Source organism: Asparagus officinalis, chromosome 8, assembly GCF_001876935.1.
Source record: "Asparagus officinalis chromosome 8, Aspof.V1, whole genome shotgun sequence".
Lineage (NCBI taxonomy): Eukaryota > Viridiplantae > Streptophyta > Magnoliopsida > Asparagales > Asparagaceae > Asparagus > Asparagus officinalis.
The window spans coordinates 127,519,245-127,537,199 of record NC_033801.1 but is presented as its reverse complement, the minus strand read 5'-3'; the positions used below and the strand labels follow the sequence as shown (position 1 = coordinate 127,537,199).

At 36.6% G+C, this 17,955-nt stretch overlaps 3 protein-coding genes across 3 annotated transcripts in view; 2 read left to right on the top strand and 1 right to left on the bottom strand.

Annotated features, from left to right (window-relative positions):
* LOC109821904 lies at positions 3,937 to 4,365 on the bottom strand. Its single transcript, XM_020388061.1, has one exon. It carries the CDS (start codon positions 4,363 to 4,365, stop codon positions 3,937 to 3,939), a length of 429 nt encoding a protein of 142 aa, XP_020243650.1.
* On the top strand, positions 7,450 to 11,387 carry LOC109822552. The gene is made up of 3 exons (XM_020388772.1): positions 7,450 to 8,179; positions 10,731 to 10,798; positions 10,897 to 11,387. Exons 1-3 carry the CDS (start codon positions 8,078 to 8,080, stop codon positions 11,018 to 11,020), a joined length of 294 nt encoding a protein of 97 aa, XP_020244361.1. The 5' UTR covers positions 7,450 to 8,077; the 3' UTR covers positions 11,021 to 11,387.
* Positions 14,169 to 17,955, top strand: part of LOC109821903 — a gene marked incomplete at its 3' end in the record, with an annotated part of 11,905 nt that continues 8,118 nt past the window's right edge. The window contains exon 1 of the mRNA XM_020388060.1: positions 14,169 to 14,329. Within this exon, the coding sequence (XP_020243649.1) occupies positions 14,255 to 14,329 (75 nt within the window). The remainder of the gene's footprint in view (positions 14,330 to 17,955) is intronic.

The window sequence follows — 17,955 nt, the reverse complement described above, 5'->3', positions numbered from 1 at the left end:
AAATCACCATCTCTATACACATTGCACCACTCTCCTTCACCCACATACTTGCAATAACACCTGACCAACTAGCTCATATATTGCAGGAAACGTTAGCTAAACAATACGAAGAAATCAGAGCTGAAATAAAGACTGAAATGGATTTGACGATGCAACAGATGCGAGATCTGCAGGTTCAACAACACCAACCAGAATCGAGTCAAAAGGCTGAATCTAGCCAGCGTAATGCCATACCTGTGCGTATAACCGAGGTTGATAGTGACCCTGAGGTGGATGAAACTCTCTTTGCTTATCATCTTCCTAATAAAGACAATTTGGAGAGCGGCCCGGTTAAGTCGTCAACTCAACCTGCTCAAATTTATTTAAAGAAAAATACAGAGGAGGACAAAAAGATTTAAGATCTCGAAAACAAAGTCAATGCTCTAATGACAGCCCAAGAAGTAAAAAAACGGGCATCCCATACCCGTACCCTAGGGAGTGGGATCTGATTCCTTATCCCCCAAAATTTAGTTTGATTAACTTTACTCCCTTTGATGGCAGGGGCTCACCTACGCAATATCTAATATATTTCAAATCTCATCTTGGTGCGATCTCCGGAAGAGAAGCTTTGATAGCACGGTCATTCGTAGGGACCCTTCGTGGACCAGCATTCGATTGGTACTTCCGTCTTAAACCGGGGAGTATCACCAGCTGGGATGATAAGGAAGGATTATTCATTACTAATTTCTTCGATGATGACACTGAGCTCTCCATTGACACCTTGCTGGACGAGAAGCAGAAAGATAGGGAGTCAGATGATGTCTTCGTCAAACGATTCTGGAACAAGACGGTGAATTGCAGAGATCCACTCACAGAAAAGTTCATCCTTCAGTCATGTCATAATAACTTGTCTTTAGATGTGCTAGAAGTCATGGAGGTTGTGCCTTCTAAAATATGAAAAGAATTGAAGGTACGAGGCGAACAGGCCGAGTGTTTTCTCAAAAGAAAGAAGTTGGAGAGGGGTAAGCCACCAGCTAATCCTCAAAAACAAAATTTTAACCCTCGAGGCAGAGGGAGAGGGTCCGTAGCTGCTGTTGATGCTCATCAAACATCACAACAACCGCAACAATAATAGCCGTAACAGTCATCCTTCCAACTGGCACAACATCAGAATCAGCAACCTCCGAGGCAGCCTAAGACTTCGGAACCCAGATTCCCAAAAGAATATTCTTTCAAAGACGATGAGGTTCTGGTTATCTTCAAGTATCTTTTGGATAACAATAAGATCAAACTTCCACCAGTCACGAACCAAGAAGAAGCAAAGAAGACTAACGACCCGAAATATTATGCATACCACAGAAGGGTCCACCATCCCACCAAGGCGTGTTATGTCTTCACCTCTCCCTTGTGTCTCAACAAAAAATCTCCAAGTGTCTCAACTGTTGGTCTTCTTGTTTTGATGATGTTTAACAAATAATTTACCACTAATGTTGTTTGTCTAATATTTGTGTTTTTCTATATATTGTAGACAAACAACGTTGTTAGAGGATGGATGAAATAGAGCTTCAACGATCATATCCAAAGGAGGTTGGCGGAATGTCGGTGAAGCTTATGCAATTCTAGTTCAAGATCCAAGTTCAGCTTCATCCGCAAGTGTACCAAGTTGAGCTACAATGAAGATCAAGATCAAGCTTGGGTAATCTAGTTTAGATTTTATATTATGTGTGTTAGATACTCTAAGCTCAATATCATATACAACACAGTTATTGGTTTTTCTCACAAAATGAGCTATTTTGAGAAAACTTTGTGATATTGTTTTATTGACCATGTTTACTTTATATTCATGTGTTATAATATTTATGAAGACATTTCATAAAGTTTCAATATGCGTTTAAACTCTTTTTGTCAAAAACATGTTCTTAACAAATTCATATTCATGCATGTTTTTACAAAATAATGAGTTTTCACAATTGAGAAATGAAAATTGATATATATATATATATATAGTTATATATATACATGTATGGTTTTGGTTTTTCATGTTTACAAATATGAAATTATATATTTCATATTTATTATTGTGATTTGGTTTAACTACTTAGATATGAATCATATGAGTATTTGTGAAAGCAAAATGATTTTATTTTCTATTGTATTCGTAAAAATACTGTTTTCTTAGTTTTTGGACTTAACAATATTCATATACATATTTTATTAAGTCTACATAATCATTGTGCAAAGTTTCAAAACATGGTTTAGCCTAAATGTCAAAATTCATATGTTTACATTTTCGCGTTTTGGACTATTTTGCAAAATGATGATATTTTTTATTTGGGAAGTCCTTTTTGGAAACCAGTCATTGTAACATGTTTATTATCATGTCTACAATCATTCCCCAAAGTTTTACATTTTTTGGAATTTATTTGATATTTTTAAACAGTATTTTAAAATCAGAAAAACAGTTTTCAAAATCAGTTTTCTGTAGTATCAAATTTCGGTCGACCGCACCGGTCGACCGCTCATATGTTCAGTCGATAGTGGGTAGCAGAGAGTTTGTCGGTCGACCGGTGCGGTCGACCGAGAGCTCGAAATTTCAATCGATCGACCGCACCGGTCAACCGACGAAGTTCTGCTTGTATTCTCAGTTTCAGATCTGGATCGCGGTCGACCGCGAATTTTTTCAGTTGACCGCCGCTCTGTCAGTTCTGTTTCCAACGGTTATTTTTGTTACCATTGCTGGGGCTGTTTTTGTCATTTGGCTTGGGGTTTTTGGCTGAGGTTCTTGGAGGGTATAAATACCCCATTAATCTCAGTTCTCAATTAACCCAAGAGAGAATGTTTTAACAGTTTTAAAAAGAGTTTAAGTTTGTTTAGTTTGTTTTTGGGGTTTGTTGTTACAAAGAGGAGTTTGCATCATCTGTTGAGGAATTCATCTTCAATATTCTTTCATCCTCTCTTTGTGTTGATAGAGAAGTTTTCTTAACTCTATTTCCTAGCATTTCTACTATTGTATTTCATATCAATCTTATTGCTAGTTCTTATTGAATTAAGTTTTTATTTTTATCTCATTGTTACACACACCCACTTGAGCTTATTGTATTTGCATACATAGTATATTAGGGTTGTGAGAGATTGTAACATTGAGTTGTGCTTCTTTGTGTTCTCATATATTGTAGAGAACAAATTTATATTTGTTACATTGTGAGATTGTAAGGTTTTCGGTGAGCTAAAAAACCGAGTGTATTGTGATGTTTTCGGTGAACTAGAAAACCGAGTGTGAGGAGTGATGTTGTTTGGTGAGCGTTGAAAACCGACACTGTGAGGTGTAAATGTTATTTTGGTGAACGTAGAAAACCCGGTTGTGATAGTGGATTTCTCCCCAGGAGTGGGGAGTAGAGACGTAGGGCGGAAGGTCCGAACTCCGTGATCATATAGTATGTTTGAGTGTGCTTTGGCGTTCATTTATATTTATATTCATATCTTATATCGTCATTGTCCATAGCTCATTATTTATATGATCCGCTATTTAGTTCATATTGTTTACCCCTTATGTTAGTTTACATATCCTTGCATATATCATATTGTATATCTCTTTGGTAGGATATATTATTTTGTGTTAGTTTATATATCCTTGCATATATATTTTTATCATATAGGATATATCTCTTTATTGTTCATATTGCTTATCCTAGCTTACATATCTTGTTGTATTTCATACTTGCTAGGATAACTTATTAATTAATTTTAATTGGTATTTAATCGGATTAGATTAGCATAGGACCCTAATCACCCCCCCCCTCTAGGGTCTAATATCAACGACTTCAGAAAAACTCACTCTTTTTTTCTTGTTCTTCACCTCTCCCTTGTGAACAAGAGTCTGAGAAGAGTAATCCGCACCATTAACGGATCGCCCATCTAAATAGCAAATATGATTGCTATTCTTCCTCCCTCGCAAAATCAAACATCTCTATACACATTGCACCACTCTCCTTCACCCACATACTTGTACCCACGTGATGCCATCTCACCTAGCGAAATTAAATTAGCACCACATGTCGGCACATATCTCATATGATGAAGAATTCCGACCTTCCCAGTGTGAAGCTTGAGGCGAACACTTCCAACACCTTCAACCTTCATCTTCTCGTTGTTTCCAATAACCACATCATCAAATTCTTCATCTGTCTTCAATGTGTTAAAATAATTTTTGTTGTTGCAAACGTGTATAGAGGCTGCAGAATCTAACACCCAAGTGTTACTCGCATCAGTACTTGTATTCTGCATCAATAAAACCACATCTTCATCACACACAACCACTGAGGAGTCCGTCTTCTTCCCATTTTCTTGAATCTTCATATGTCTAATACTCTTCAAATCATCACGCATCTGGGAACATCTGAACTGAATGTGATCCTTCTCTCCGCAATAATAACACTCCTTTTCGCTGTCGTCTCAGGCCCGAGATTTTGACCTTCCTCGATAACTCTCACATCTCCCCGTACTCCTCCCTCGATTAGAACCTTCAAAAGCTAGTGCACTCTCACCATCATTAGATGCGCTCTCTTTTCCCATCATTCTTTCATTCTCACATAGGAGTGCTGTCACATCGTCGAACTTTAAAGTCTGCTTCCTTGTAATTATCGTCTGAACTAATGACTTGTACGACTTCGGTAAGGAAGACAATAGGAGTAGCGCCTGCTCTTCTTCTTTAATCTCCTCATCAATATTCATAAGTTGGCAAACTAGCTGATTAAAGGCATTGATGTGGTCTTGAATTGCAGTACATTCTTCCATCTTCAATGAATAAACCTCCATCCTCAAACACAATCGGTTGGTCATCGACTTCGACGCATAAATCTCCTCGAGCCTTTCCCACAGCCCCCTTGGTGTGGTCTCTTACATAACATTATACTTGATCTCGGGGGCGAGTGCCAAACGAGTTGTGCTAACCGCCCTCTTTTGCATGGAACTCCATTCAATATCCTTCAATCCTTCAGGTTTCTTCTCCTCCAAAGCTTGATCAACACCCTGCTGCAAAGAATATCTTGAACCGTGCACTACCATACTGCAAAATTTGTCTTGCCATTGAATAGCGGAATATCAAACTTCGGACCCGAATAAGTCATCATCCTCTAACCATGATCAAAATTCAAATCAGTCTATATAGAGATTGAATTTGATAAAACTAACATAAAAAACGAACTCAGCACGTCGAAAAATCCTAGGAACGACTCCTGGATCACCAAAATCCGCCTCCAAATTCTCGATCAAAAGACAAATCAACTTCAACCGTCAGATCTGTCATCACTACAATACCGCCGCTACAGTACCATGAACAGTGCGCCGTCGTGAACACTTCCTCCGCCACAGTACCCTCGGTGAACAGTGTTGTTGCTATAGTTCCGTTACTACCAATGTCGTTGCAAATCTCGAATCTCCACGAACCGTCGAACCCCACTCTGATACCACTTGTAGGGATTTTTAGATCTCGTAAAAACCCCCAAAAAACCATCAAACGTAGCAAATAAAATCACACAAGATTTAACGTGAAAAACCCTCAACAGGGAAAAACCACGGGATCAAAATCAATCCACTATCACCTCTAAATTATAATCTTTTGCACGGATAAAGACTGTCAAACCCTCTCTCTCTACACTTCTTTTTCTTCTCTTTTTTTTCTCTCTAACAATAGAAGGATATATATAGAAAAACCAAAACCCTATCTCTAATCGAACTTCCTAATTAGAATAAGATTCAAACTCCCAACCATGATGGAACCCAAACTCCTAATCATGATAGATTTCTAACCTTATCTAATTCTCATGAAGTAATACAAAGAATTAAAAACTCTATCCCAACTTGGAGTTTGAGTGAATACCCAACAATATTTACTATGAGACAGTAAATCCTACAGCGGATTACTGTAGCATTGTCACTGTAGCACAAACAGAATCATGTAGCATTTTTAAAAAAAAAATACTGTAGCATTTTTAAAATTGTAACATTTTAAAAAAATACTGTAATGAAAACAAAAAAAGACGGGTCATGTTTTGTTTTGCACGGGGTGCATACTAGTTACAATATACGACACATCGTTACAATCGAAAAAAAACATTTACTAATTTATTGTACTCTCTCGTTGTGAGAAATATGAGAAAGGATCCCCCACCAAACAACTTTTCCTTTGAAAAATTCATGGCTCGTTGGATTAAGGGAGCGTTTGACATTCAATGTGTTTTTTCTGTTTTCGTTTCTTTTTTTTTTAACAATGAAACATGTTTGGGAAGTGGGGTGTTTTTTTTTAGCTAATCATTCACAAATCCTAAACAATTCACGCTTTTCTCAAAACACCTAAAAGGTGGTTTAAGATCCCCGTTTCTCATTTTCCCCAAACCAACCCGATCCACTTTCTCTCCCTCAACCCTAACACCGTCGCCGCCACTCTGAATCGCCGCAGCCGTCACCGCCGCCTGCCGACCCGTCGCCGTGAGCTGCTCTCCGTGTCGTCAGGGCCTCCGAGTAGACACTCATCGCAGCTGCCTCCTCGTCTCCTATGTCGCCTCCTCGTCTTTGTTCTTGTTCTCTATTAAATGAGTGTGATCCCAATCTCAAACCCTAATTCGATCCAATGGCTTTTTCTCTCTCCCCATCAAATTCGTTCAATGCATCTGCCACCTCTGTTGAAAAATTCGAAAAGCAGCAGCAACTCAGATCTCTCAAGGTTTGATTTCTTTAATCTAAAATCTAATTTTCATTTTTTGCCCCTGGCTTCTTTAATATAGGATCTAATTTATTTTTCTCACTTTCTTTTATCAGATAGGAAGTTCCCAACTTAATTTGGCAACGAGACATGAACCTCATTTTATAAAGTTTGGATTGCGCAAGTAAGATTATTCTCCAATTTTAAACTTTTTTTATTTTTTTTCTTTGTCCAAGATTCTTCTCCAATTTCTGAGCCTCATTTTATTTTTTGGTTTTTTTAGTTTATGGCAAGAATTATAAACATTTTAAGAGTCATATATTATAATGTTATTGTTATATGTTTGTGTTTGTCCCAAAAATTTAAATGGTGTTTTGAAAACACGTTTGAAAAATAAACACCATGATATGATTTTTTTTAATCATAACAAAAAAAACATTTGGTTACCAAACACGCACAAACCAATTTCTCGATTGGTCCTCAACAGTAAGAAAAATTCTTTAATGACCCAAAATATGGGACCAATAAAGGGGACAAGTGAGGCGTCCCCCTCCTATTGGATAATGAGTTGGCCATCAATGATGACCAACTCATTATCCAATAGGAGGGGGACACCTCACTTGTCCCCTTTATTGGTCCCATATTTTGGGTCCATGTAACAAAGCTCCAACAGTAAAAAGCGCAAGCAAGCAGTTAATTAACAATTAATTAAACCAATTAACAAATAAAAGCAACTCAACAACCCAAATCCAACACTCAAAAGTCTCAACCCCTCTCTGTCTCTCCCCGTCAAAATCTCCTCCTTTCTCCCCAAAAAATCACAGAAAAATTAAAAAAAATCCAACCAAAAAATGCAGTGCTCGATCTCCACTCAAAACCCTAATTCGAGCTGGCTCGATCGCCTCCGATCATCCAGGGGCTTCCCCGTCTCCTCGGACCTCGAAAACCTCGACCAATTCCTCTCCTCAAACCCTAACCCTAACCCTAATCCCATCCCAAAACCCCTCCCAAAGCCTCCCACTACTAACAAAGACCCTAACTTTTACAATCTGATGACCAATGTCCTATCCGATCTCTTCATCATGGGCAACCCCCCGGGCCCCCATCCCCAGAAAACCTCTCGAAAGCAGCCGAACCCTAGGATTTGCAATGGGGTTGGCGAGAATCGGGAGGTGTCGCCGTCGAGTGTGAATAATATTGTGGCGGTTGAAGGTTGAAGGGAAGAAGAGGAAGCTGAAGGTGAAGAAGAAGAGGGAGAGTGAGGGGCCGAAGGACTCAGAGCTGGTAGGGTTTTCGAGGACGGAGGTGACGGTGATTGATACGAGCTTGTCACCGGAGTGGAAGGTAGCCCGGGTTTTGTATAGAAAAGGGTTGGTTTGGAAGGTGAGGGAGAAGAAAATGGTGAGGATTGGGAGGAAGAGGAGGAGGAAATCGGCGGGGAGTGAGAAGGAGAGGAAGGCCGCGGAGTTGGAGAGACAGGGACTGGCATTGTTGAACAAGGTAAATGTTTGATGATCTGCATCAGTTCTTCTCTTATTTTGTGCTACTCTTTTGTTTGGTAATGTCTTATGAATCCATTGTTTGAATTTATGTTGTTTGGGTGGCCTTGTATGTAGCAGTGTATCCTTTATAATTGGACTCTTGGAGAGTTAAGTAGGTACTATATATAGATTTAGAACCACCCAAAAGCTTAAATTGTTAGGTATTGACACCAACTTTTACTTGAGTACATTACTCTTTCTAATTCTTTCCGATATAGGCACGTGAACCCTTAACGAAAGCTATTCAACTGCTCCACAAAATCTAATAGCCAGCAAGTGATGGTGTATGACTGTTGCTTGCTAATGTGGGTGGCATGCAAGTCCAATACCACTTGCAGCAGAAAGTTGAGCTATGGCTAACTTGGGCTAGGCGCCGTTTCTGATTTGTAGGCTTTTACTTGCGGCAGCATATATAGATTAGACTTGGTTATAAAATTCTGAAGGATAACTATCTTTTGGCTTATTGCTACTGATATCTATGTAGGATCTGAAATAGATACACTAGAACACTAGAAAGAGGGTGAATGATGTTCTTGTAAAATATATGCAAAGTAGATTATAAATTGCAAAGAAAGAATGACAATCTCAGAAAATGAACATCACAAACACAAGCATGTATACTGGTTCCACCTCCCCGGTGTACATCCAGTCCCCAAGCAAATCCCGCTTGAGATTTCCACTATGATTTTGAAACCTTACAAAATCAAAAGCAAACCTGACCAATTTGCAAGACCATGCAAATTGCAACACCAATTGACAAGACCATGCCAATTGCCACCCAATCTCTAAACCAAGAGATCAACCCTCTCAAACCCGAGAGAAATCCTTTTTGAAGTAAGAACACAATTGATCCTATAAGCCTTGAATGTGTAGTGAAGTGCTGCAGTGGCTTAGGATTCTTTTAACTCTCTGAATATTGCCTATACAATCTCTAAGAATGATTGAAACCAAAGCAATATCAAAAACTCTCTTTTTCTAAACACTTAGCATGAAAATCTGGAAAATTAGAGAGTGAATATGCACAAAATGTTTGATCTTGCAAGTGCAAAACTTAGTTGTTGTTTTCTGATGTTTAAACCTATTTATAGCCTCTGAAATGACATAATTTTAAACCCAATTAACGTCCACAAAACGGCTATAAACAGTCACTTATTTTAAACCTGAAATCTGGAAAAACTGCTTTTGTAGTCGACTACAAGTCATAGTAGTCGACTACACTGAGTCTAAACAGACTCTGTGAAGTCAGAAAATTGATCAGTAGTCGACTACAAGGCATATTAGTCGACTACACTGTAAACTCAGATTCTGGAATTTTTTTGTTTAGTATTTTGACTATAACTTTCTCATCCGATATCGGAATGAGGTGATTTAAGATTTGTTGGAAAGCTCTTGAAGAGACCTACAACTTTGATCTTTTGAGTTTTTCCAGATTCTAATTTATAAGGGGTGTAAATGAAATGTTTTAAGACTCACTTAATATCTATAAACTCTAATGGCTAACATAGGGGATTTCTATTGTTAACCAACACACTAAGCATGTGTTAGTGTGTTCTAACACTATGTGTGTGCATGTGTGTGAGTGATCAAGGCTTGTACAAATTTCTAAGCAAAGAAAATATAAAATTACATTTTGACAATAAAGTATATCTTCTTCTTTGCTTCATTTTGCATTGAACTCATCTATGTCTTGAGTATCTCTTTGAATATAATTGTTGATATAGCTCTGATACTGCAAAACAAATGTTAGCACATAATACACACAACATATAATATTTGTTATCATCAAAACAAACTAATCTTGGGGTCAAGATTCCTAACAATCTATTGTGTTGAGAGTTTGAGACCAATTGATAGGTTCATGAGTAAAACCATAAAATTGAAACCTAATGCCGTTTTGGGCTTTATTAACATTTAGAATCAGATATCCCATTCACCGTGTAGTTTTTAATTACTTTTTCTGTAGCTAGAATATCATTTACCCTGGAAATTCTGTATCATGTCTTTTGGCGTGTGCTGGATCCAGCGAAGTCGAATTTAGGTGTGGAGGCTTTTGCATCCTGAAGGTAATGAAGTCCAGCTTAAAAAGATATTAAGTCTTTGCTGGCATGCTTCAGTATCTCTGCTTTTCTTTCTTTGTTCTTTTCACTTTTTGTTCTAAATTTTCATTTGAAATCGGTCTCCAATGAGTAATAACCTCCAAATCTTAATTATGATAATGGGCTAAAGAGAAGGGTTGCCTGTGTTGAAGCTATATTTGTTGTGTTGATTGAATAGATATCAGAAAAAGGTCTCTTATATCTCCATGCTTGAAGCAATTCCAAATTGCAGACACGTTGGTGAAATGAATTTGCTAGTATCAGTATACAAGAATGTTTTATGAGCCCACATACTCATTTTCTCTAATTAATATAAGCTAATTTGGTGCCACATGAAATGCTCTTGACATTTATCATCTCTCTCTCTGATCGCTTTGTAAATGTATGCTTATTACTGTCATTTGCTGCAAATAGGAAAGCACTCAAACTGACAAGAAAGAGGATTCCAAAGTGAGCAGCAACCAGATTCTCATTCCAAGAAGGTTCATTTGCTGAAATTCTTTCGTATAAATTTGATTATTCTATAAACCTCCTAATTGTTTTCATTAAGGATTCAGTGATCTATTTTTACACAATGCAGGCCAAAGTTTTCAAGATCTCCACGCCATCCAGCAGCAAAAAGCTCTAATGTTTTACGTTTAAAAATCGTTAGCAAGAAAAATGAAGCAAGCTGCTCAAAAGGTCTTCTTAAAGGAAAATGTTGATAGCTCAGAGAATGCTCTATTTTATTAGTCCTTTGGATGAACATTTTGGAGAGAACCTTTCATATTCTGCTAACTTGAAGAAATCAGAATGCTGTATGAAGGATCTAGGTGTTATTCCATGATCCTGTCAATCTCAAACTCCCATCAATTCTCAAAATCTCTAACTAGTGGGAATTCAAGCATTTCCTTCAAAAAATCTTCAGCATTGTAAAATTATTTGTGTATCATTTTTATTCATTTTTTTAAACATCTGTAACTGTTTGCAAAATATATAATAGCTCTGAAAACCTATTACTTTGTGTTCAAATTTTAGATTTGTAATTTTTTTCATTGTAATGAGAATCAGACTCAATTTGATGTAGATTAATTCTGGACTGTCGATTTGATGGAATTGATGAAATTAGGACTTGTTAGGATGTTAGTTTTTTTTTAGTAAGATTTGAGCTTACTTTATATAAAATTCAATATTAGTTAGGATTTACCTAGGATTTGATATCACCTTTATCTAAGGGGGTGTTTGGTTCAATTTCTAGAAATTATAGGAAAATGTTTTCCACTTAAAATATGATTTCCTTGTATTTCTTAAAAAAATTATAGGAAAAGTTTTGAGAAATCAAAAAGTACCAATTTTTTTGTTTTTTGTACTTTGCTTGTTTGGTTCAAAACAAGAAAATGGCTCATAACTTTATAGAAAATAACAAGATTTGGTAGGTTTTTAATTAAATATGGTATGTGTCAAATTTCTGGTGATTTTTTCTCATTTTGAGAGGAAATTGTTTTTTGTAAAATTTGGTAGGTTTTGAAATTTTATAGAAAATATTTCTGTAAATTTTTTGTTGAACCAAACACAATTTACAGAAATCTCTGGAAAACTTTTAATTATAAAATTGTCATTGTCAGATGTTTTGAGAAAAGTTTTCTAAAAAAAATGTGCAACCAAACAGCCCCTAATCTAAAACCTTTCTTCAACATCCACTGATGTTCATCTGCTCTCGCTTTAACATCGGATCCCTCGCGCCTCTTTGTCAAATAGATCCGGTCGTGTCAAACCTCCGACAAGTTCTAATGAGTTCTCACGATCTACTCGAGTATTACCGATGTCGGATCTCCTCCGATCGACCACTGGTGAATTATGACCCTCACACCCCCACCAAGCCATTGACAACTCATCTCCTCCGGTGAAGCTCCATAATGGTCTTCCGATGTTGTTCAAAGTTCAATTAATTCTCCACCGTATCCAAACACGTTCTTGGAAAAAGCTACCAAACACTTAAAAAAAATCTACACGTTCGCACAACCAAGATCAAGATTTTCCCGTACTTTTGTATCAGGCCCAGATAGGCGTCGAAGGCGTCACGTTTGCGAGCCTCCCTCCTCCTTCTGGATTGGCATCACGAGCATACTCAACAAAATTAGTTTCGAGGATCGATCCTCATATTTCACTCTTGTTGCGATAGTATTGTCCTTAAAAAGAAATACTATCAAATCTTCATACTTATAAGTTAGACCCCAAATCTATTAGATTGTTTTAAATACCAAACTGACATATATTTGAGGCCTGATATGGCATAAAACCCAAGGAAAAAAATTTTACAACACGTGTTTTGCTCTTTCTCATTAGTTTTGTTTTTGGATAAATACCAGAACCCCAAAAAGTTGGACAATTATCAGGAAACCCCCCTTAACTTTTAAAATATCAGAAAAACCCCTTAAATATAGAGATTATCGTAAAATCTCCTTTTAACTTTCAGACTTTATAAACCCTAAACTTAGGGGGGGTTCCGATATTTTGAAAGTTGGGGGGGTATATATATGATATTAGCCTTTTTTTTTTTTTTTGCTAGAGCTTTTATCATTCCCCTCAAATTCTAATAGCGTCTTGTGGTGTCCATTTGAAAATACTTTACTCATGCATAAGATAGGGAGAGCGTTGAACGTGGTGAATCTTTATCATTGTGTCCGTGATGTATATGATATCTAAATGGTCTTTTTATCTTTGAAAGTTCGTGGTTCAAATTTTGGCTTGATATTGATAAATGCTCCCAGAGTAACATGGACAATTAAAGCATGGACTCATATAAAACTCGAAAGGATGAACAGTTTAAACGAGAGACATGTCATATTCTATTTGCATATCACTTCCAAATTTGATTTGCATGGAGTTAATGGGCTTTGATCACAGGTTCGGAACCAAATAAATAAAAAAACTCACTACTAGATCTTCCCCCTAATTTTTAATTCAAATCGGCAACTTTTTTTTTTTTTTGAATTTTGTAAACGTGACTCTATACTCACATATAAATCCTATCAATAACGTCCTGACTGAGATGTGAAACACTAATTCAGAAACTTATGTCAATATCTTTTCTTTGCTTATTCTTCTTAATTTCTTGCTCTCTCTCTCTCTCTCCTTTCTTATGTATATCCTTTATTTATCTTCTCCTGTTAATAAATTTCTTGAATGTCTCGTCCAAGTTACCAAAAAAAAAAGAACTTTATAAATAAACGATCATTAGCACGTAAGCTGTCAGAAGACTTGGCTATTTTTATGTATAGATTTTTTTTATGTATAGATTTTTTTTATGTACAGATGAGTATCACTTTAAAGTTGTAATTCTAATTCTACGTTTGATCATAAAAATTGAAAATCAACAACCGTCAAAGATTCAAAATTGAACTCCAACTAAAACTGAAAGGACAAATTTTTAAAAGGACATTTTTTCAATTTTATATAGCAAAAACGACCTCATGAGAAAATAATCTGCAAAACCGATCATTTTCTTTGGAAAATTGTCGTTTTGCAGTCGCAAAGTTTTTCGAGCTACACGGGACTGCTAGTCCCGTGTAGTTCGATCAACAATTGAAATGCACGGGACTAGCAGTCTCGTGCATTTCATTCTTTTTATCCGAGTCTTAAGCAGAGACTATCCAAAAGAAGAATGAAATGCACGGGACTGCTAGTCCCGTGCATTTCAATTGCTGGTCGAACTACACGGGACTAGCAGTCCTATGTAGCTCGAAAAACATCGCAACTGCAAAACCGACCATTTTCCGAAGAAAAAGGTCTGTTTTGCAGATTATTTTCTCATGAGGTCGTTTTTGCCGGAAATAAATAAATAACAGAAAGAACTTAAAACCCCGATTTCACCGCTCTCTCTACCTTAATTCTCTCTCCTCTTCAAAGAGTTTTTCTTGGTGACCAAGTTTCGATCTTGATCTCGAAATTCTTCAACAATGGCGGTTGATTGCGGGTACGAGAAGGCAAGGAAGAGGAGCAAGATGAAACTTTTGGTTGGCGAACACGTAGAGGTACTTTTTCCGATTTAATTATGTATTTATTTGTGGTGTCTGATTTTCTTGGGTTTAATGCCTTGTTTGTGGTGATTTGGAACTGGGTTTTGTTTTAATTTTACTGTTTTTTGCTGTTTTGTTTTTTCAGTGCAGATTTGAATTTTTTTGCATATTGGTATTTTCCTCATGAAAAAAGAGATTTTTTAAATAAAATTTTCTGTACTTTACAACATCTATTATTATTAATTTCTATAAAGACTGTAACTTGATATTTGTTTCTTTTTCAAATTAGTTCTTCTTCACTGATCTGCAGTTATATGATTATACATTGCGTTGGAAATCTCCTCTGATTATTGTAGATTTTTGCACTGCAGTTATATGATTCCTTTTTTGTCTTATATTTTGGTTTCAATTCGTTCTTCTTGTTGATTTTGATATCGTTTTCTTGTAATGTCATTGGCTGTTTCTGTTTAGTCTGTTATTGCAAAAAAAAATTCTCTTAATTTGGATTTGCATGTCGAATTCGGTAGTATTAGTATTTTTTCCTGATGAAAAAGAGATTTTTTTATTTTTTTTAATCTAGTTTACAACATTCTTGTATGATTAGCTTGGTAGTTGTTTCTTCTTATAACCAGTTGTTCTTTTATTACTCTGCAGTTATAAGACCCTGCACTGTACTGGACATTTCCTTTGATGAATTGTATGTTTTACTGTCTTTGGTTCATATTCTATTCACTTTTTGTAACTTCCATCTTTTTTTTTTTTTTTGGCCTACCTTCCCAATTTCGATGGGTATATTTATTTTTTATGTAGGATGTCTGTTATTTTCATTCATTTTCCTTTTGAGAAGATTGCTTCTAGCCCCCAATGTTTGAAAAGCCATGCTTCTCAAACCCTTTTAAAAAAAATTTAAAAAGTGTCCCTCCCTTGGGCCCAAAGATTATTATGGGGATCCTCTACTTACCTGGTTGTAGAGTGAATCTACAATCCACAAATACCATCTCTTTACTCAGTGGACCCCAAAAAAAATTTATTGTGAGGCCCACTAAAATCAATTAATAGCCCACGTTACTAATTGGAGTCATTCTCTATGACTAAGGCTGTAGAATAGGGATTCTCTATATCTTGGTTGTAGAGAAACTCTACACTTCACCAATTGGATCTTTTGGTGGATCCTATTAATGATATTAATTACATAAATTATATAGAAAATCTTTTAACTATGGGACCCACTGAATAAAACAATACTATTAATTCACCTAGTCTGTTGTAGGAATTCTCTACAAACAAGGTTGGTAGAGCAAGTGCAGCAGCCTCGGTAAGGAAAAGCTCCCAACATGCTACAACAAGCTCCCAATGAGGCTCCTAAGTCCTAGTTGGTGGTGTGGTCCACCATTGAGCTCCTAAGAGCTCCACAAATTTGTGGAGCACTTGGGAGCTCCTAAGGGGTGGGGCCCACTAAAAATAATTTTTTATTAGATTTATTGTTTTAAAATATATTTATAAAATGTTAGAGGTAGAAGAATGGATTTTTTGAATAATATTTAAGCTCCTAATTGGGAGTTTGTTGGAATATTTCTCCTAGTAGGAAGCTCCTAAGCAAGTGCATCAAGCTCCCACTTGGGAGTCCTAGTCAGCAAGCTCTCAAGAGCTCTTAAGCATTTTGAAATAAAAAATTATAAAAATAAGCCTTGGGAGCACCTCCTTATTTTATGGAGCTCCAATAAGCTCCTAGTTAGGAGCACCAACAATATAAAAAAAAAACCCTCTTCTATCAAAAAAACCTCACTTCTATTGCAAAGATACAAAGGCCAAGGACTTTTTCGTAAAAAAAATATTTCTTTAAGGCTTGGGAGCTCCCAAACGCTCCACAAATTTGTGGAGCGCTTGGGACTTTTTCGTACTCCACAAATTTGTGGAGCGCTTGGGAGCTCCGTGGCACAAACCCCTAGGCTTTGTGCCATGGAAGCTCTCAGAGCTCCCTTGGGAGATTGCTGGAGCAAGTCCAGCAAGCTCCCACCGTCACCTCAGCCTTAGGAGATGCGATGGGAGCTTGATGGACTTGCTTAAGTGGGCCACATGCTTGAGAGCACTCCAATAAGAGCTCCCTACTAGGAGATTGCTGCACTTGCTCGTAGAGAATCTGAGCCCCCCCAACCCCCTCAAGTTTTTTATATTTCTGAAATACCTTGCCACATGGCCCACATCATCACTCTCAATGTCTCGTCTCTTCCATTCGGCGGCAAAGCCATAAATATTATCCCAAGGGGCCAATATTGACTCTCAATGCTCTCATTCAAATATGTTCACAATAAAATCCAAATATAAAAGGTTATTACGGGCATATAAAAAAATGAAAGAACAAAGCTACTCACTATATTACAGGAAAACAATAAAAGAACAAAGTTACTCATGAATACAGAAAAGTCATAAAAACATAAAACATGCTAAGCTAAAAATGGTTTCATAATTTATTTATAAATCTAATAATAGAAAGTTTTATTTTTTTTTCACTTGTTTAGGATGTATAAACTGTTAGAAAATTTTTTAAACAAAAAAATCTTAAAAGCTTAAAACTTAGCCCCACAATTTCATATACAACTTCATGAGACTTAAGGACATAACATAGAAAAGAAAACGCACTTTTGATTATCAATCGAAAGTGGTTTTGTTATCTTGCACCCATCACTGGCCCAAAGGCTAACTTTTATTTCCTAGCTCGACTTAGCTCTAGTTTTAAGAGGACCACCTACGGCATATGTGACTCTCCTATTTTTTCAATCTGTCTCATGAACCTATGAACCGTTTCTCCTCCTTCCCCTCCTCCCTCAACTTCCATCTTTTTCGCTTCACCGCCAGCCTCCTGTTGATCATTGCCTCCATCTGCTACCACTTCTCTCCTCCTAAGAGGCCTTCATAGTGGGGCAATGATGGGGCCTCAAGGGAAGGGAGGAAAATGGAAGCGAAGGCGGAAGAGAGTTTGTCTTGCGAGGCGATGGACCTCGCAAAATGTGACAATTTATAGCTAATGGTGAAAAAGTTCAACACAACTAGATACGAAGATAACTATATATAGCTAGGCGTGACAAAATTCGACACAATGGTAACAAATAATACCTAAATACTACAAAAATATGTTAGAAGTATCAAACTAGACATAAAGGTAACGATTCATAGTTAAAGGCGAAAAAGTTCGAAACAAGTTAAAATTAGACATAAAAGTGATAATTAATAGCTAAAAGTGACAAATAATAGCTAAATTTGACAAATATGTTGAAGGTAACATGTTAGACACAAAAGTAACAATCCACAGAAGTTAGTCATAAAAGAAAAAGTTAATAGGCAAAGGTGACAAAATTAGGCAACGAGAACAAATAATAGTAAATGTGATAAAATTTTCCTAATAAAGTAACAAGTTAAACACAAATGCAGAGTTAATAATAGCTAAAGGTGACAAACTCCACTGCCCCTGTCCTTTGCCTTGTCACCAATCTCTAGGTAATTTTTTTTATAATAACTAATTAATTGAAGACTTAAAAGAATAAATATTCAAATATTATACAATAAATATACTTAATTATATCCAAATCAACATAATGGAAGATTGGCAAATATTAAGAAATAGGGAATGAGGTCTCATGCTC

Coding starts and splice junctions, on each gene's coding strand:
- LOC109821904 (XM_020388061.1), bottom strand. CDS start 4,365: ATGCGTGATGATTTGAAGAGTATTAGACATATGAAGATTCAAGAAAAT.
- LOC109822552 (XM_020388772.1), top strand. CDS start 8,078: ATGGTGAGGATTGGGAGGAAGAGGAGGAGGAAATCGGCGGGGAGTGAG. Junction 8,180..10,730: donor GACTGGCATTGTTGAACAAG/GTAAATGTTTGA, acceptor TGCTGCAAATAG/GAAAGCACTCAAACTGACAA. Junction 10,799..10,896: donor CAGATTCTCATTCCAAGAAG/GTTCATTTGCTG, acceptor TACACAATGCAG/GCCAAAGTTTTCAAGATCTC.